General features: G+C 41.5%; 1 protein-coding gene across 1 annotated transcript; it reads right to left on the reverse strand.

The window, feature by feature from the left end:
* Nucleotides 1-2,012: 2,012 nt before the first annotated feature.
* On the reverse strand, nt 2,013-8,787 carry LOC120043744. The gene is made up of 3 exons (XM_038988308.1): nt 8,655-8,787; nt 6,101-6,617; nt 2,013-3,720 (listed from the first exon to the last, which is right to left on the reverse strand). Exons 2-3 carry the CDS (start codon nt 6,613-6,615, stop codon nt 2,730-2,732), a joined length of 1,506 nt encoding a protein of 501 aa, XP_038844236.1. The 5' UTR covers nt 6,616-6,617; nt 8,655-8,787; the 3' UTR covers nt 2,013-2,729.
* Nucleotides 8,788-21,123: the final 12,336 nt, after the last annotated feature.

Genomic DNA, 21,123 nt, shown 5'->3' on the forward strand with positions numbered 1-21,123 from the left:
CTAAGTATATAAATATGTTATTTACAGTTATAAGGGAAATCTGATGGTCTTAAATTTTATTGTACTATATTCAGAAATTATAAAAAATTATTCTGGCCTTATTCACCCACTTTTTGGGGTATTTGGTATTTTATTAGGATCCCCATTAGCTGTTGCAAAAGCAGCAGCTACTCTTCCTGGGGTCCACACAAAACATGAAACTGTCACAGCCATCGTAAGGTGGAGACCAAGGCGCAGCGTAGTAAGCGTACATTCTTCTTTAATTAAAGAAAGAACACTGAACAAACTATCAAAACAAACCATGAAGCTAATATGCGTAGTGCAGACAGGTAACTAAACATAGACCAAGAACCCACAAAAACAAAAAAGGGAAAATGGCTACCTAAATAGGATCCCCAATCAGAGACAACGATAACCAGCTGCCTCTGATTGGGAACCAATTCAGGCCACCATAGACATACACACTACCTAGAACTCCCAAAATCCTTATACATACAAAACCCCTAGACAATACAAAAACTAACATACCCACCCTCGTCACACCCTGACCTAACCAAAATAATAACGAAAACAGAGATAACTAAGGTCAGGGCGTGACAGAAACATAATACAGAATGACATAATACAGGACATCAATAGACAAGAACAGCTCAAGGACAGAACTAGATAAAAAACATTTAAAGGCACATGTAGCCTACATATCAATGCATACACACAAACTATCTAGGTCAAACAGGGGAGAGGCGTTGTGCCGCGAGGTGTTGCCGCAATCTGTTCTTTTTAAACCAGGTTTGTTGTTTATTTGAGCAATATGAGATGGAAGGAAGTTCCATGCAATAAGGGCTCTATATAATACTGTACGTTTTCTTGAATTTGGGAACTGTGAAAAGACCCCTGGTGGGATGTCTGGTGGGATAAGTGTGTGTGTCAGAGCTGTGTGTAAGTTGACTATGCAAACAATTTGGGATTTTCAACACATTTATGTTTCTTATAAAAGGAAGAAGTGATGCATTCAGTCTCTCCTCAACTCTTAACCAAGAGAGACTGGCATGTATAGTATTAATATCAGCCCTCTGATTACAATTAAGAGCAAAATGTCCCGCTCTGTTCTGGGCCTGCTGCAGCTTAACTAGGTCTTTCCTTGTAGCACTGGATCACACGACTGGATAATAATCAAGATTAGACAAAACTAGAGCCTGCAGAACTTGCTTTTTGAGCAGAGCATCTCTTTTTTACGGACAGACCCCATCTTTACAACCATCTATATGTTTTGACCATGACAGTTTACGATCTAACGCCCAAAAAATGTTGTCTCTGACAAATAGGTTTATGATAGCATTTCATATCATCATGTTTTCATATTTTCTATCACACCTTTATTATGTACATGATCTTGTGTGTTTTTTTAATCTGATAGCTGAGGAAGTAAGCTTTTTGCTAATATAAGTCATGACTAGTTCCTCCTTGCCATGAAGGATGAATCAAGGTTTCCTAGGACCAAATAAAGCCTTTTTTCAGAATGTGTTTCTGTTCTTCTCCTTATTAATGAGATACGATAAGAGTAAAAGTCCCACTCAAAGCAAGGGTTTAGTGAGAGGAAAAACAGTACAGAACTTAAACAGTGTAGTACTTATTCTGATCTTGTTCTGTCAACTCTAATTCAGTACACCATTTGTGACGTCCTAAGATAAGTTTACCAACCCTCTAATTTAGAAAGAACAATGTAAATGACTGATGATGATGCTGATGGTGGTGATGTTGGTGATGATGGTGATGATGATGATGGTGATGATGATGATGATAAGAAGCCAACATCAGTTTCCTTTCAGACAATGTATTTGTATCATCCTTTTTGACATGTAGGGATGGATGGTTCTTCCATTCCCAGATCTCCCATGTTGTTTATAATATAGGACAACCCCCCCAAATCAAGTGAAATGAACACAATAGTCTTTCATCCTCATTATAATAATCTGTAATCATGGTAGAGGTGCAAAGAGACAAACACATACTGTTGGTTTCGGAATTCAATGTTTATTACATTAGAAAATGAAGTATGGCTTTCCAGAAGCACAAGCATAAAAGCATTACAGTGGTTTAACATCGTCTCTCCATAACAGGGTGTTGAAGGTTCATGTTGGATACATGTAGATCTTAGACGTGATGATCTGTGTATATCCTTTCTGTACAAATATACATGTCCTGAATTTTAAAAATGTGATAGGATGGAGGCTAAAATACTTGCGTTTGCGTTGCTTATAGCAGTCACGTTCAAAAACAAAGATGATGTATATACATTTTCTTAGATCATGATTTGTATGATTCAATTGGGGGATATTTTTACTTCGGAATTCTGAAAATGATGATGGTTAGATGAATGTCCTACTCTCTGGCAGAATGGCACCATTACAAAATTCTGTCAACTTTCCCAAAATTGCCAATTTTTCGAATATCCCCAGGTTTGCCGGATTTCCCGTGCTTTTCTTCTAACTAGTATTTCTGGAATACCTGGTAATTTTGGGGAAGTTACCACAATTTTGCAACCTCAGGAAATTAGCAATCATTGAAGTGAGACAGGCACAGAGAAAGAAAGACACATTCTGCACAGGAAGCAGGTGAGGGGAGGATGAATCATAATAACAGCTGAAATAGGAACTATGTGTTTGAAACCATTACATGTATTTAGCTCCAGCCAATTACACATCCTCCCTACCAGCCACCTGTGATGCTTAGGCATCTTCACCCACATTTACATTCACGGTCATCACATCGTCCTGAATATTGATCTCACACTTTTCACCATAGAAGCCCTCATTGCATTCACAAATTGTCAAAGAGGTGTCTAGTATTCTCTTGCATTGGCCATTTCCACAGTCAGTGTTGTCAGAGCAGGGGTCAAGTTGTCTAATCTGGTTATCACTTTTTACATAGACTGAAAAGAAGCCCCAGTGACAGTCATTTCTGATTAGCGCATCTGGAGTTTCAGAAAACCCATCTTTTTTTGTTGAAATATGGATAGCTGCAATTTGAGTCATAGCCAATTTGTATGTAGAAGGACCATACCTGCTGTATTTGTATGAACATTCAGGAAGTTTGTTCAGCACTTCAGGCTTTGAGCACTCTATGTTTTTCACACAGTTAGAAGCATATTCTTTTATAGTATTTCCAATAAAATGGTCGCCTTTCTCTGAGAAGCTCACAGCAACAATGACCTTCTCAAGAGGAATCTTGGTATAACGTACCATGTCATGGCTACTGTCATCTTCCTTTTTGTACACAGCAACTATCCAGTCATACCAGAAGTACTTTTTATTCAAAAACTCTCTAACTTTGGTAGCTAGTGGGGTCATTTCTAAGGATTCGGATGTGCCAATCACTTCCACATCGTTCTTCATGTACTGTTCAAAGTTCTCAATGCATTTCAGCACTGTTTGTGTGTGAGCTTGGGTAACGTTGTAAAACTGAATAATTGATTGCTTGGCCTTGGCCTCTGTGTTGAAGTCCTTCAGCTTGTAATAGATGAGATTCAGCTGCAGGCCCTTCCACATCAGACCTCTGAAATATATGCTGTATGTCTTCACCTTTTCAACTTCACCACTGAATTTTTTTACCGTGAGCTCCAGGAGGTTTTCGATGAGTGAAGGCTGGTCTCCCGTCAGGTATTTGTAGAAATTGGTCACGCTGTTCTCCGTTGCTGTGTTCTCATAGAACTGGGTGAACCTCAGAATCAGAATCAGAAAACTTCATTGTCAGGCAACAAACCTTATTAGGAATTTTTCTTTGTGTGTTATTTCAAAAGTGGGAAGTTAGTTTAGTTTAGAAAGAAAGAAAGAAAGAAAGAAAGAAAGAAAGAAAGAAAGAAAGAAAGAAAGAAAGAAAGAAAGAAAGAAAGAAAGAAAGAAAGAAAGAAAGAAAGAAAGAAAGAAAGAAAGAAAGAAAGAAAGAAAGAAAGAAAGAAAGAAAGAAAGAAAGAAAGAAAGAAAGAAAGAAAGAAAGAAAGAAAGAAAGAAAGAAAGAAAGAAAGAAAAAACTTGATGTGGTTACTGAAATAGCTGTATCTTTTTATTGGTAGAATATATATCTGTTCTGATTGCTGATTTGAATAGCAGCGAAATAGACAAATATTGCATAACCTACTTTTTGGCAATTTTGGGAGGAAAGTGGTCAAAATTGCATTTGTTTCTAAAAGTTGAGTGAAAAAGAAGTTGATGTGGTTACGGAAATAGCTGTATCTTTTGATTGGTAGAAAATGTCTGTTCTGATTTCTTACACTAGTTTTTGTCTAATGGGTCATTCTTGAATTGCGGTGGCATTTGAGCATGACATCTTTGCTCACAATGTAATTTCCCTTCATTTAAATAGAGTAACACCAACTGCACTTTTTATTTAGACACACCAAATTATCAATGGAATCCTCAAATGCTAAAAGGGTGCAATTACCTAATCATTTTCTTTAATATACATCCCTCCCCTGATAACAGCTTGGCAAAGGAAGGAATGCTCAAGGTCCTTGTATCACATTTCCTTTTACTGCTGGATTATTTTCCATCTGTAGCAAATCTGTAAGTACACTATACATACAAAAGTATGTGGACTTCGCTTTAAATGAGTGGATTCAGCTATTTCAGCCACACCCGTTGCTGACAGGTGTATAACATCGAGGACACAGCCATGCAATCTCCATATACAAATATTTGCAGTAGAATTGCCTTACTGGAGAGCTCAGATACTTTCAATGTTGCACCGTCATAGTATACCAGATTTCCAACAAGTCAGTTTGTGAAATTTATGCCCTGCTAGTGCTGCCCCAGTGAACTGTAAGTGCTGTTATTGTTAAGTGGAAACGCCTAGGAGCAAAAACGTCTCAGCTGCCAAGTGGTAGGCCACACAAGCTCACAGAATGTGACCGCCGAGTGCTGAAGCGCGTAGTGTGTAAAAATCATCTGTCCTCGGTTGCAACACTCACTACCGAAATCCAAACTGGCTCTGGAAGCAACATCAACACAATAGCTTCATGAAATGGGTTTCCATGGCTGAGCAGCCATACACAAGCCTGAGATCACCATGCCAAGCGTCGGTTGGAGTGGTGTAAAGCTCGCCGTCATTGGACTCTGGAGCAGTGGAAACGTGTTTTCTGGAGTGATCAGTCAGGCTTCACCCTCTTGCAGTCAATGGACACATCTGAGTTTTAGCGGAAGTGAGGAGAACGCTACCTGCTCCAATGCGTAGTGCCAACTGTAAAGTTTTGTGGAGAAGGAATAATGGTCTGGAGCTGTTTTTCATGGTTCGGGCTAGGCCCCTTAGTTCCAGCGTAGGGAAATCTTAACACTACAGCATACAATGATATTCTAGATGATTCTGTGCTTTCAACTTTGTGGCAACAGTTTGGGAAAGGCCCTTTCCTGTTTCTGCATGACAAAATATATAGAGGACAATGCCCCCATGCACAAAGCGAGGTCCATACAGAAATGGTTTGTTGAGATCGGTGTGGAAGAACTTGACTGGCCAGCACAGAGCACAGAGCACAGATCTCAACCCCATCGAACACCTTTGGGATGAATTTAAACGCTGACTGCGAGCCAGGCCTAATCGCTCAACATCAGTGCCCGACTTCACTAATGCTCTTGTGGCTGAATGGAAGCAAGTACCCAGAGCAATGTTCCAACATCTAGTGGAAAGCCTTTCCAGATGAGTGGAGGTTGTTATAGCAGCAAAGGGGGACCAACTCCATATTAATGCCCATGATTTTGGAATGGGATGTTTAATGAGCAGCTGTCCACATACTTTTGGTTATGTAGTGTATTTTAAACAATGCATAAACATAACGTGTTGCAGTATAAAGGACTTGCATTATGTTTTATCATTGATAAACAGTTCAATATAAACAAACCATTTATGATGTGTAACTATTAGTCATTTGTCAAGTTATTTTTGTTATGGTTGAAAATGCAAGGTAGGCAAATGCCCCCTCATTTCTAGAACCATCTAACCTGTTGGGAAAATTGTCAAAATTCACAGTGGTTACAGAGGGTAGAATGTTGGATGCCATCACTGATTTTTAAAGCAGTAACTACAATTAAAGTTGTAAACGGTTACATACTTCTCCACCAGTTGTCTCTTCTTGTCCTTGTCCTTGGCTGCCATGCTATCCGACAAGAATTCAATGAACATGTCCCAGGAGTTGGTGATCTTAAGCTCGTCTTGAGAGTAGACACTGGCGTAGGTTACCCACTGGACTTCAGTTTTCAGAGAGTTGATTTGCAAAGTGATTGAGTCAAGCTTTCTGTTAACCTCTGCAAACTGAGTCTTCACCTCAGTTAACACTGGGTCATCTTGACCGACAAATGCCAGGGCAAAATTTACAGCAGCACCAGCAAAACCACCAAAGGCAGGGCCATAACGTGCCGTGAACTTTAAGACTTTCTTAAGTACACTAGTCCAATCTGATGGATCCTTTGCCTCAACTATTATTTTAACAATTTCCAAACTCTTTTCAAATACTTCAACAGATTTCTCAACTCTTTCTCTTGTGTAGTATTCCAGGTCTTCAACTGATACAGTGGTTCCAATTGAGGTTGCATATAACAGGAGTATCAGCAGTGCTGAAGATGCCATGACTGCAAATTAGAAGAAAAAATATATATATATTTACAGTGTTAAAGTTCAATAGCTTTTCCAGATGTATACATATTAATATCCAAAAAGGGTTGGTAAAAACAAGCTTTGTAATTGGTTGAGATACTGTACGTTTTAAGCCGTGCTAGAAAAGCTGTTTACAAAGGGTAGGCCTATGATGCAAAAATAGGCTACTTTTTTATTGTTCGATCTGAGAAACCATTGCACATCCACTGTTCCATCAGCCCAGCCAGGCAATTCATTAACGGGGCAGTGCAGTCAAACACGGAATTTACCTTTGTCATATGCAGAAAGTATTGGCTTTTTCCAAATTTTTGTTACAGACTGAATTTAAAACGGATTAAATATATATTTCTCTTCTCACCCTACCCCATAATGACAAAGTGAAAACATGTTTTTAGAAATGTTAGCAAATGTATTGAAAATTCAATACAGAAATATCTAATTTACATAAGTATTCACACCCCTGGGTCAATACATGTTAAATCACTGTTGGCATCGATTACAGCAGTCTTATACAATATTTGCAGATTATAATTTTTTTAATTCTTCAAGCTCTGTCAAATTGGTTGTTGACCATTGCTAGTCAGCCATTTTCAAGTCATGCCATAGATTTTCAAGCCAATTTAAGTCAAAACTGTGACTAGGCCACTCAGGAACATTCAATGTCATCTTGGTAAGTAACTCCAGTGTATATTTGGCCTTATTTTAGGTTATTGTCTGCTGGTGGAAAGCAGACTGAACCAGGTTTTCCTCTAGGATTTTGCCTGTGTTTAGCTCTATTCAGTTTATTTTTATCCTCCCAAAAATGTCCAGTCCTTGCCAATGACAAGCATACCCATAACATGATGCATCAACCATCATGCTTGAAAATATGAAAAGTGGTACTCAGTGATGTGTTGTGTTGGATTTTCTCCAAATATAATGCTTTGTATTCAGGACATAAATGTCATTTCTTTGCCAAATTCTTGCAGTTTTACTTTATTGGCTTATTGCAAACAGGATGCATGTTTTGGAATATTTTTATTCTGTACAGGCTTCCTTCTTTTCACTCTGTCATTTAGGTTAGTATTGTGGAGTAACTACAATGTTGTTGATTCATCCTCAGTTATCTCCTATCACAGACATTAACCTCTGTAACTGTTTAAAAGTCATCATTGGCCTTGTGGGGAATTTTTTTAAGAAGCTATTTTTGTTTATTTTTTACCATTTTAATTTAAAACAAGCACAGTAAAGGTACTTCATTGTAACCCAGAAATGATTTTGATATTGAGATTAAAACAGCTGCATTGGAACTTTAACTTGATCTTCACTGTAAAAACGCATCTAGACGTTATTTTCTCTTGCTTCTAGCCTAGCACTTGCTTTGCTTGATTTGAACAAACGTTGTTATCTGCCTCTCCGACCTTTGCAACATTGTTTACATTTTTTTATTCGATCTCCACCGGCCCGTAGAGAATAAACGTGTCAGGACAAGACAGATAGTGTTTCTGAGACAGGTGAAATCATGCATCAGCATACTGTTTATGGATATAAAGACATGGCAATAGAATAACAGGTCAAACTAAACAAAATGCAGCTGGTTTGCTCTCTCTCCAGCTTCAGTTTGAAGTGATTGTGTTATCTGCGTACATTTCATTTAATGTAATAAGTAACCCATTGTCGAAAAGCAATTGTACACACAAGGTGATGTGATAGAAATGTTTTGCACAGCTGTGCTGATCTACTGTACTCGGCTTCACCTCATACCTATGACCACATCATAGCCATGTTAAAAAATGGTGTCACATGCCCTCTTGTGTACAATTTATTTTATATACATATACTGTAACGACCCTGGGTTTATAAGCGCGGATATCCACTCTGTCGCTTGAGAATGCTTTCGGGGCCCAGTCGACAGCTTGCTGGACTTCAGGCTAGAAGGTTGAGGGTTCGAGACCTACTCCCTGCCTGTTTCATGATAATGCATATTAATAAGTGATTAGTCATTTTATTAAAATAATAATCTTTAGGCCTACCTGAAATTCCAAAAGTAAGCAAAAGTTCAGGTCTCGAGGTGAAGAGATGTGTCTCTGCTGAGTTTCAGCCTCACATTTGATAACCCCTTTATAGCCACCAAACTCATTTTCTTCGTAAACAAACCCCGTAACCGTTTTTTATCAACTAAAAGAGGGTTTATTGGCCTTTAAATATTTACTTAACAAACATCCCCCTCCATGTGATCTCCCTACCTACTTCATCATAAAATATTTAATGTGCTTGCTGAAAGCAAGACTAATCTCAATTATTATTATTCTGCTCCCTCTAGTGCTTACACACAGCTATAATCACCAAACCAACTTTCAAATGTGCAGATGACACCATCTTAGATTTCTTGATAAAATAATTTTTAGAGACCTAGCAAAGTTCACAGAGACAACACTTAAAGCATTTTCAAGTAGCTGATGAGAAATCAAAGCAGGGGAGTATGAAGGGAATGCTATCACAGCATACCGAGGACGTTACATACCATTCTGACGGTGCAAATAAAGGCGAAACAAATCAATTTTACGCAAAATGATGCTCGAGGACATAAATAGATAATGTATACGTGATCAACCTGAGAGAAAGATTAGAAAACAACAACACTTACCTGACTGCTCCCATCCCTGGCTGGACAGCCAATACAGACAATGAGGTTACACAGGATCGGCCAGCCGACACAATCACTTGCTAATCCCAGAGTCCTCATTGTGAAATGCCAATGCTTCACATAGACAAGATTATTGTGGAAGCAAGGAAATCCCCTGTGGAGATGGCTGGTCTCACTGTCTGGTTTGCAGTCGACTCCAGTGATCATACCTACAAGCATCGGCGACCCTGCTGCTCGATCATGAACCGGGTGAGGGGCTTTGGCTACCATGCTTTACTGCTGTACCCGGCAATCATCAAGCTGATGCATGGAGCTGAACAATGTCTTTTAACGACACAAACCTAAGTAGTGAAGTTTGTTTGCTCTCTGGAGGAAGAAGGCCGTGAACAGCCCGCTTGACTGCTGGTAAGACCGACATAAGCTTGCTTAGCTAGCTAACTTTGTTTACAAACAAGGGCTATGGGTCTAGTGCTGGCACTTGGGACTGTGAAAAATAAACCCGGAACCATGAACCAGAAACTGGGGCTGCTACAGGTGCTCGTTCGGGATCTGGGTCTGTAGAAGGAAGGAAGGACAACCTGAGGAGCAAGCCGAAACACAAGGGATCCCCAGGCCCAGAGGTCAAAAGTGGTACTCCCCTGTGGCCTGCTCGCTCTGGGTCCCTACTCCATGCCTCGTCTTGTGGTCTGGTGCTGGGACTGAGTTAGGTGCGGGTGTTGGATCTACAGAGGGGAGGAAGGACAAACTGAGAAGCAAGCAGAAACACCCAGAGGTCAAGGATGGTACTCCCCTGTGGCTTGCTCGCTCCGGACGTAGGTCTAGATCTTTGGTCCTTCTTCCGTGCCTCTTCTGGTGTGGTGACTTGTTCCCGGTTCTGGTCCGGTTCTGGTTCTGTGAGAAGGATTGCTATAGAGGAAGGAAGGGGGCGAGAGAGGAAAAGGGAGAAGGGAGGTGGCGGTGGTGGTGGTGGTGGGAATGTCCTTCGGCCTGGGCTGGTGCTGGAGGACGAGCGATGTGACGGCAAGGTTAGGAGGCAGGAGGCTGGAAGACGGAGGGGAACATACAGGGCCCAGACCCACCTGGCCCACCTGGGGTTGATCATTTTGTTGCATATTTTAGTGAGGGTAATTTGTGTTGTTGGGTGGTTCTGTTCACAGGTTACCAGTAGAGGCTCCTCAGAGGACCATCCTCCTCAGTGAAATTCATTACATTTTTTTATTGTAAAACATTTAAAAAGTTTTCCTTTTTAGATAAAACTATACTAAATATATTCACATCACCAAATAATTGATTCAAATACACTGTTTTACAATGAAAGTCAACAGCACTCTGTAGGGTAGCACCATGGTGTAACTGGAGAACTAGCTTCTGTCCTCCTCTGGGTACGTTGACTTCAATACAAAACCTAGGAGGCTCATGGTTCTCACCCCTTCCATAGACTTACACAATAATTAAGACAACTCCCGAAGTTTGTCCTCCAACAAATCAGAAGTCTTGCAGCATAATGCAGCATAAACTGACATGTTGTTATTAGCTATGTTGACTATTTATTTTTGTTTATTTTATTTCACCTATATTTAACCAGGTAAGCTAGTTGAGAACAAGTTCTCATTTACAACTGCGACCTAGCCAAGATAAAGCAAAGCAGTGCGACACAAACAACAACACAGAGTTACACATGGAATAAACAAGTGTACAGTCAATAACACAATATAAAAAAAGGAAAGTCTATATACAGTGTGTGCAAATGGCGTGAGGAGGTAAGGCAAAAAAAAATAGGCCATAGTAGCGAAGTAGTTACAATTTAGCAAGTTAACACTGGAGTGATAGATGAGCGGATGATGATGTGCAAGTAGAAATACTGGTGTGCAAATGAGTAGAAAAGTAAATAAAAATAATATGGGGATGAAGTAGGTAAATTGGGTGGGATATTTACAGACGGGCTATGCACTATGACGTTACTTTAGCTAATATGGTGACAACAATGTAGACTGTGTGTGTAGCGGTTATGATATGGTTTGGCTTGGAAACTTTTTTTCACCTGGTCAGATACAGCTGATGTGTTGCCTATTGAAGTCCACAAGCGAAGGGAAAATGTGAGAGTAGGAGAGCGCATAGATGTGAGAAGGAATACAACGTGGCTGCTATGAAAGTGAACTGTGTTTACGCATGATCAGGGGTGTATTCATTCCGCCGATTCTGTTGAAAAACATTTCTTAAAATGAAGAAAATGGAACGAAACGGGGATAAACATACCTGCATTTGTCCAATAGAAACTCTCTTTTGCAACTGTTGGACTAATTATTACACACTAGATCAGCTAGATGCAGGCAAGAGAGTGCAATGTGGTATTGAATGTGTCACTGTCCATCCATGTGTCATTGTCTGTTACCTCAAATGTTTTTTTGAGTATCATGTAGTAGCCTAGTCAAGTTTGTTTGCTAGCATTGGAGTTTGGGTTCTGGGGGGGTCTTCTGCTCTGGTCTCTTGTTGGTCTGGTGGTGGTCTTTCCCGTTAAGTAAGTTTTATCCAGTTGGAGTTGTCGTCATCTGAGTACAAGAGTTGTGAGGCGAGGGGTTCTTCCGGTTGTATGGCCTCTATCGAAACCAGCTCCCCTTTGACGAGGGCTTTGGAGTGGGATGGAGGTGTCTAGGAAGGGATTTGTTGGGGGAGCAGATGTGGAGGGGCTGGCAGGGGTGGGGACTGTTTCAAGAGACATCTTGGGTTGTGCCTGATGGAAGGTCTGGGTCTGGTTCTGGGACTGGTACTGGGTCTTCGTTGTTGTCTGGTGGAGGGGGTGAGGGGTTGGTTGGGTTAGGATTTGGATTAGTGGGGTTGGGGTAGGTGGCATTGACCCTTGCCCTGCCGGCAGGAACTGGGGCAGATTCTGAAGAAGGGGACCCCTTTTCTGCACAGGTTGCAGGGTCATGTGGAGGCTCAGTCTAAGGTGGGATTGTTATCTTTACAGATCTTGCAGATGATGGCTGTGCAAACTGTGGCCAGATGGCCCAGTTGGCTGCAGTTCCTGCAAAGTTTGCGCATGCTCTAGTAGTGGATGAAGCCTGTTGTTTCCCAGTGTGATGGTGTTGGGGTGGTGTTGGACTCCGCTCACTCTGAATGGGTCTGGTCTTACCTGGATCGGCCATTTTCGTACACCAGTACTGACGTTATCTTTGTCCAGGACCCTCTTAGCTGCTGACTTGAGGGTGGTGAACCTGCTTAGCCTATCTGGGAAATGTGGGACGGTAGCGTCCCACCCCGCCAACAGCTAGTGAAAGTGCAGGGCGCCAAATTCAAAACAACAAAAATCTCATAATTAAAATTCCTCAAGCATACAAGTATTTTACCACATTTTAAAGATAAAATTCTCGTTAATCCAGCCACAGTGTCTGATTTAAAAAAGGTTTTACAGCGAAAGCACCACAAACTATTATGTTAGGTCACCACCAAGTCACAGAAAAACACAGCCATTTTTCCAGCCAAAGAGAGGAGTCACAAAAAGCAGAAATAGAGATAAAATTAATCACTAACCTTTGATGATCTTCATCAGATGACACTCATAGGACTTCATGTTACACAATACATGCATTTTTTATTAGATAAAGTGCATATTTATATCCAAAAATCTCATTTTACATTGGCGTGTTATGTTCAGTAGTTCCAAAACATGCGGTGATTTTGCAGAGAGCCACATCAATTTACAGAAATACTCATAATAAACATTGATGAAAATTACAACTATTATACATGGAACTTTAGATAAACTTCTCCTTAATGCAACCGCTGTGTCAGATTTTTAAAAAACTGAAAAAGCATACCATGCAATAATCTGAGTACAGCGCTCAGAGACCAAAACAGCCAAAGATTTATCCGCCATGTTGTGGAGTCAACATTAGTCAGAAATAGCATTATAAATATTCACTTACCTTTGATGATCTTCATCAGAATGCACTCCCAGGAATCCCAGTTCCACAATAAATGTTTGATTTGTTCGATACAGTTCATAATTTATGTCCAAATACCTCCTTTTGTTAGGGCGTTTGGTAAACAAATCCAAACGCACGTGCAAGTCCAGCCGAAAGGTCGGACGAAAAGTCCAAAAAGTTATATTACAGGTCGTAGAAACATGTCAAACGAAGTATAGAATCAATCTTTAGGATGTTTTTATCAGAAATCTTCAATAATGTTCTAACCGGAGAATTCCTTTGTCTGAAGAAAAGCAATGGAACGCGAGGTAACTCTCACATGAACGCGCATCACGAGCTCATGGCAATCTGCCAGACACCTGGCTCAATCCCCTCTCATTCGCCCCCCCTTCACAGTAGAAGCGTCAAACAAGGTTCTAAAGACTGTTGACATCTAGTGGAAGCCTTAGGAAGTGCAAAATGACCCCACAGACACTGTATATTGGAATGGCAATGAGTTGAAAAACTACAAACCTTAGATTTCCCACTTCCTGGTTGGATTTTTCCCAGGTTTTTGCCTGCCATATGAGTTCTGTTATACTCACAGACATCATTCAAACAGTTTTAGAAACTTCAGTGATTTCTATCCAAATATACTAATTATATGCATATTCTAGCTTTTATGGCTGAGTAGCAGGCAGTTTACTCTGGGCACCTTATTCATCCAAGCTACTCAATACTGCCCCCCAGTCAGCAAGAAGTTAACAACACTTGGATGTTATAGCCCTGGATGCATTCAATTTAAGCTGTACTGTAACTACCTTGGATTCTCTGTTGGTAAAGGGGTATGCTCTGCGTTTTTTAAACAGGGCTGAATCTTTGCAATTTCTGAACTTTGACCAAAACTGTTCTAGTAACTGGGGGGTCTTGAAACTGAAAATGATTCCTGTGGACCTGTGGGTTTCACCAGGCAGTTCAGGTCAGACGGCACAAAGCCTATACCTCTCTGCACAAGCCTATACCTCTCTGGAGAATTTCACTGCTGAATTCCAGGCAGGTCATGGTTTCTGGTCTGGCGGTTGTTGTTGATGTTGCTGCTGCTCCCCCCCCTCTCTCTCTCTCTCCCACATCAGGTTTACAACGGTTAAAAATACCTGGTAGAATCTGCCATGCAGCATTGAGGGAGACAGTCTACCAGAACAAAGAGCTTCTCTTTGTTCAAAACTCCTAATCCCCAAAATGGGAGAAATAAACAATATTTATATTTTTGAGAATGTGGGAATGGTCAATGGACACTTAAGGGACAGTCATGTCGAGTGTGTTTCATTTGGTGATCTCATGAAGGACAGGAAACACACATAACTATATCTCTTAATTTAACGTGTACATTTCCCAGCTGTCAGGTTTACATCTAAATGTGGGATAAAATGAATGAGTAAATATTAAACTATTTGTGAAAAGATGTAATGTGATGTTAGCCTTCTAAATGAGAATTGTTCTTCATATAAAAGTTTTAACTAGTCAGTGAGGCCCCCGTGAGGCCAGACATTACATTAGGCATCATGGAACCGCTCCTTCTTCCCAAAATTTACATTAGACCAAGCAAACCACGGTGTAAGATAAGCAGCTGTTTAAATACTTTAGTCTGGTAAACGCATCCGATTATAAGAAGATTTCTGAATGGTACTCAGAAATATCCATTCTTACAACCTACGACTTTGATCTCTGGTGTACAAACCAGAGGCTTTTCTGACGACTCTCTCCAGCAGATGGACCGGCGACCACAGAGAGAGACAGTGAGACATAAACTCGTAAATATGTAAATTGCAGTTTCTTTTTGAATGAGCGGTCGTTCGTGTAAAGTATTAGCAATTTCTATGAGTGTAGTTATCAGCTATACGTTTCCCGGTCTTGAGCGGTCCACACCCCCTTTCTTTTGTCTACCAAGCCGTCATTTCGGTTTCATCCACTAGGGACTTTTTCTTTGTATCATGTAATACTACATGTATGAACTAGTTGTGTGAGTTTTCATGTATTTCTGTGATTTGATTAGTTAGTTAGTAAATAAATAATTAAGCCAATTTGTATATCGCTGATTCATAATTTATAATTTATGCTAGGGTTCGTGCAGATATCCAAGGGTTTGCGACGTTTGGAATGAGACTAACGAAGGTAACAATTAATCAGCATTAAAAGAAGACTGTAATTGATCAGATATTACAATTTCTGAAGAGTATATTCGGGAAATTATAACGCTGTAAATCTCAACATTTTCCGTGGTGCTCCGAATTCCTAGTTAATTAATGTTTACATGATTAGTTTAATTACGTAATAATTATACCTAGATAACTGATTTGATATAAATAAGTCTTCACATTTAATGAAAGTCCTGACACGACAACTGGTACTGTTTTTAACTGGTACCGGGGGACCTTCAGACGAGTCTTGTGAGGCCTGTGGGCGTTCTAGAGCAAAACTAATGACATGTACAGTGGGGCAAAAAAGTATTTAGTCAGCCACCAATTGTGCAAGTTCTCCCACTTAAAAAGATGAGAGAGGCCTGTAATTTTCATCATAGGTACACTTCAACTATGACAGACAAAATTAGGGGAAAAAATCCCGAAAATCACATTGTAGGATTTTTTATGAATTTATTTGCAAATTGGTCTGCCTACCTCACATGGGTAGGCAGACCAAAAAATCCAAGATGGCGTAGCAGTCAGACGTCTTTGTCTTAGTCCTGTCGTGTCCCTTGTATATATCTTTTTATATCTTTTTCTTCGCATATCTTTTAAAAATATTTTCCTAAACCTCAACTTCTAAATACTCTCCTGCAACCCACCTCACCCAATGTGGCATGGATCTGTAATTCTATTTACTTCGGATCTGGAATCCCTCAACTAATGCTAGCCAGCTAACCACCTACCAGCTATCAGTCAGGAAACCACTGCTCGTGGTCATCAGCTAACCTTTAGCTTGGAAAGCTCTCGCCAGTTCGTACTACGTGACTCAAATCAGAGCATAACGGACCTATTTTTTTCTCTCCATATCCCCGGATTCCTACCGCAAAATCTGAACATTTTCATCTGGATCTAAGCAACTAGCTAACCGCAATCCCGGGTGACTACTCCTGGCTAGCATTTCCATCCCGGAGCAAGCACCAATTAGCCTGGAGCTAGCCCATCTTGGGCTCCTTTGCTACCACCAAAGCCCACTCCTGGGCTACAATATCCGGACCCCTTCTACTGCCGGTACGGGGCACGGAACCCCGCCGATCCTCTATGACTGGAATACCGACATAATCTGCCCGAGAATTCCAACAGGCCCCTCAGGCGCGACATCCGCTGAAGGCCCATTCTGCTAACCGCGGCCTGCTAGCTACCTAGAGCTACTTGGAACCCTACTAATCCACGAGTGGTCTATCGATGTCACCGCACGAAGAGGCAATAACAGACTTACCTCCATCGCGACGTCCCCCAAAGGCCCTTCTGCTAACTTGCTAACCCCGGTCTGCTAACTGCTAGCTTGGTTGCCCCAGTCTGGTAACTGCTAGCTTTCCCCAGTCTGCTAACTGCTAGCTTGCCCCAGTCTGCTAACTGCTATCTTGCTTGCCCTGGTCTGCTAACTGATAGCTTGCTTTCCCCGATCTGCTAACTGCTAGCTTGCTTGCCCCGGTCTGCTAACTGCTAGCTTGCTAGCCCCGGTCTGCTAACTTCTAGCTTGCACACATCACCTGGTTTAAACGTCTCTAGAGACTATATCTCTCTCATCATTACTCAGGTTTACCTCCAATGTACTCACATCCTACCTTACCTTTGTCTGTACACTATGCCTTGAATCTATGCTATCGTGCCCAGAAACCTGCTCCTTTTACTCTCTGTTCCGAACGTGCTAGACGGTCAGTTCGTATAGCCTTTAGCCGTACCCTTATCCTACTTCTCCTCTGTTCCTCTGGTGATGTAGAGGTTAATCCAGGTCCTGCAGTGCCTAGCTCCACTCCCACTCCCCAGGTGCTCTCATTTGTTGACTTCTGTAACCGTAAAAGCCTTGGTTTCATGCATGTTAACATTAGAAGCCTACTCCTTAAGTTTGTTTTACTCACTGCTTTAGCACACTCTGCCAACCCGGATGTCTTAGCCATGTCTAAATCCTGGCTTAGGAAACCACCAAAAACCCTGAAATCTCCATCGCTAACTACAACATTTTCCACCAAGATAGAACTGCCAAAGGGGGCAGTGTTGCAATCTACTGCAAAGATAGCCTGCAGAGTTCTGTATTACTATCCAAGTCTGTACCCAAACAATTCAAGCTTCTACTTCTAAAAATTCACCTTTCCAGAAACAAGTCTCTCACTGTTGCCACTTGCTATAGACCACCCTCTGCCCCCAGCTGTGCCCTCGATACTATATGTGAATTGATTTCCCCCCATCTATCTTCTGAGCTCGTGCTACTAGGTGACCTAAACTGAGACATGCTTAACACCCCGGTCATCCTACAATCTAAGCTTGATGCCCTCATTCTCACACAAATGATCAAGAACCTACCAGGTACAACCCCAAATCTGTAAACACGGGCACCCTCATAGATATCATCCTAACTAACTCGCCCTCTAAATACACCACTGCTGTTTTCAATCAAGATCTCAGCAATCACTGCCTCATTGCCTGCATTGCCTGCATCTGTAATGGGTCTGCAACCAAACGACCACCCCTCATCATTGTCAAACGCTCCCTAAAACACTTCTGCGAGCAGGCCTTTCTAATTGACCTGGCCGGGGTATCCTGGAATGACATTGACCTCATCCCGTCAGTAGATGATGCCTGGCTATTCTTTAAAAGTGCCTTCCTCACCATCTTAACCTGTCTAGGGCAAGCTTCCGCTAGCGGAACCCCACGACAACATTCCGCTGAAAAAGCAGCGCGCGAAATTCAAAAATATTTTTTAGAAATATGTAACTTTCACACATTAACAAGTCCAATACAGCAAATGAAAGATAAACATCTTGTTAATCTACCCATGGTGTCCGATTTCAAAAATGATTTACAGCGAAAGCACAACATATGATTATGTTAGCTCATAGTCAAGTCAAAACAACACACAGCCATTTTTCCAGCCAAAGATAGCAGTCACAAAAAGCAGAAATATAGATACAATTAATCACTAACCTTTGATGATCTTCATCAGATGACACTCATAGGACATCATGTTACACAATACATGTATGTTTTGTTCGATAATGTGCATATTTATATCCAAAAATCTCAATTTACATTGGCGCGTTACGTGCAGTAATGTTTTGATTCCAAAACATCTGGTGATATTGCAGAAATACTCATAATAAACATTGATAAAAGATGCAAGTGTTATTCACAGAATTAAAGATAGACTCTATGCCACTGCTGTGTCAAATTTCTAAAAAACTTTATGGAAAAAGCATAATCTGAGAACGGCGCTCAGTACCTGCATATAAACAATTAGACAATTCCGCCATCTTGGAGTCAACATTAGTTAGAAAAAACACTATAAATATTCACTTACCTTTGATGATCTTCATCAGGTGGCACTCCCAGGAATCCCAGTTCGACAATAAATGACTCATTTGTTCCATAAAGCCCATCATTTAGCCACTTGTTGTTAGCGTGTTCAGCCCAGTAATCCATCTTCATGAGGCACGACCATTTCCTCCATGACAAAAACTCAAAAAGTTCCGTTACAGGTCGTAGAAACAAGTCAAAAGATGTCTGAAATCAACCTTTAGGATGTTTTTAAATAAGCATGCCCCATTCATAAAATGTTGAACTAGGAATAGATATAGTCCTTGGTTCACTCCAGACCTGACTGCCCTTGACCAGCACAAAAACATCCTGTGGCGTTGTGCATTAGCATTGAATAGCCCCTGTGATATGCAACTTTTCAGGGAAGTTAGGAACAAATACACACAGGCAGTTAGGAAAGCTAAGGCTAGCTTTTTCAAACAGAAATTTGCATCCTGTAGTACTAACTCAAAAAAGTTCTGGGACACTGTAAAGTCTATGGAGATTAAGAGCACCTCCTCCCAGCTGCCCACTTCTCTGAGGCTAGGAAACACTGTTACCACCGATAAATCCACTATAATTGAGAATTTCAATAAGCATTTCTCCACGGCTGGCCATGCTTTCCACCTGGCTACCCCTACCCCGGTCAACTGCCCGGCACCCCCCACAGCAACCCGCCAAAGCCCCCACCATTTCTCTTTCACCCAAATCCAGATAGCTGATGTTCTGAAAGAGCTGCAAAATCTGGACCCCTACAAAATCAGCCGGGCTAGACAATCTGGACCCTCTCTTTCTAAAATGATCTGCCAAAATTGTTGCAACCCCTATTACTAGCCTGTTCAACCTCTCTTTCGTATCGTCTGAGATTCCCAAAGATTGGAAAGCTGCCGCGGTCATCCCCCTCTTCAAAGGGGGTGACACTCTAGACCCAAACTGCTACAGACCTATATCTATCCTACCCTGTCTTTCTAAGGTCTTCGAAAGCCAAGTTAACAAACAGATTACCGACTATTTCGAATCCCAACGCACCTTCTCCGCTATGCAATCTGGTTTCAGAGCTGGTCATGGGTGCACCTCAGCCACGCTCAAGGTCCTAAACGACATCCTAACCGCCATCGATAAGAGACATTACTGTGCAGCCGTATTCATCGACCTGACCAAGGATTTTGACTCTGTCAATCACCACATTCTTATTGGCAGACTCGACAGCTTTGGTTTCTCAAATGACTGCCTCGCCTGGTTTACCAACTACTTCTCTGATAGAGTTCAGTGTGTCAAATCGGAGGGCCTGTTGTCCGGACCTCTGGCAGTCTCTATGGGGGTGCCACAGGGGTCAATTCTCGGGCTGACTCTCTTCTCGGTACATCAATGATGTCGCTCTTGCTGCTGGTGATTCTCTGATCCACCTCTACGCAGACGACACCATTCTGTATACTTCTGGCCCCTCTTTGGACACTGTGTTAACTAACCTCCAGACGAGCGTCATAGCCATACAACTCTCCTTCCGTGGCCTCCAACTGCTCTTAAACGCAAGTAAAACTAAATACATGCTATTCAATCGATCACTGCCCGAACCTGCTTGCCCGTCCAGCATCACTATTCTGGACGGCTCTGACTTAGAATACGTGGACAACTACAAATACCTAGGTGTCTGGTTAGACTGTAAACTCTCCTTCCAGACTCACATTAAGCATCTCCAATCCAAAATTTAATCTAGAATCGGCTTCCTATATTCCAACAAAGCATCCTTCACTCATGCTGCCAAACATACCCTCGTAAAACTGACCATCCTACCGATCCTCGACTTCGGTGATGGCATCTATAAAAAAGCCTCCAACACTCTACTCAACAAATTGGATGCAATCTATCACAGTGCCATCCGTTTTGTCAACAAATCCCCATACACTACCCACCACTGCGACCTGTACGCTCTCATTGGTTGGCCCTCGCTTCATACTCGTTGCCAAACCCACTGGCTACAGGTTATCTACAAGTCTCTGCTAGGTAAAGCCCCGCCTTATCTCAGCTCACTGGTCACCATAGCAGCACCCACTCGTAGCATGCGCTCCAGCAGGTATATCTCACTGGTCACCCCAAGCCAATTCCTCCTTTGGTCGTCTTTCCTTCCAGTTCTCTGCTGCCAATGACTGGAACGGAGTGCAAAAATCTCTGAAGCTGGAGACTTATATCTCCCTCACTAGCTTTAAGCAACAGCTGTCAGTGCAGCTCACAGATCACTGCACCTGTACATAGCCCATCTGTTAAAAGCCCATCTATCTACCTACCTCATCCCCATACTGTATTTTATTTATTTTTCTTGCTCCTTTGCACCCCAGTATCTCTACTTGCACATTCATCTTCTGCACACCTACAATTCCAGTGTTTAATTGCTATATTGTAATTACTTTGCCACCAT

Source organism: Salvelinus namaycush, chromosome 3 (assembly GCF_016432855.1).
Source record: "Salvelinus namaycush isolate Seneca chromosome 3, SaNama_1.0, whole genome shotgun sequence".
NCBI classification, from domain to species: domain Eukaryota; kingdom Metazoa; phylum Chordata; class Actinopteri; order Salmoniformes; family Salmonidae; genus Salvelinus; species Salvelinus namaycush.

What these genes read in the sequence shown, in the direction of transcription:
- LOC120043744 (XM_038988308.1), bottom strand. Translation starts at nt 6,615, where the DNA reads ATGGCATCTTCAGCACTGCTGATACTCCTGTTATATGCAACCTCAATT. An exon ending in AAGAGACAACTGGTGGAGAA is followed by an intron (nt 3,721 to 6,100) that starts GTATGTAACCGT and finishes TCTGATTCTGAG; the next exon opens with GTTCACCCAGTTCTATGAGA.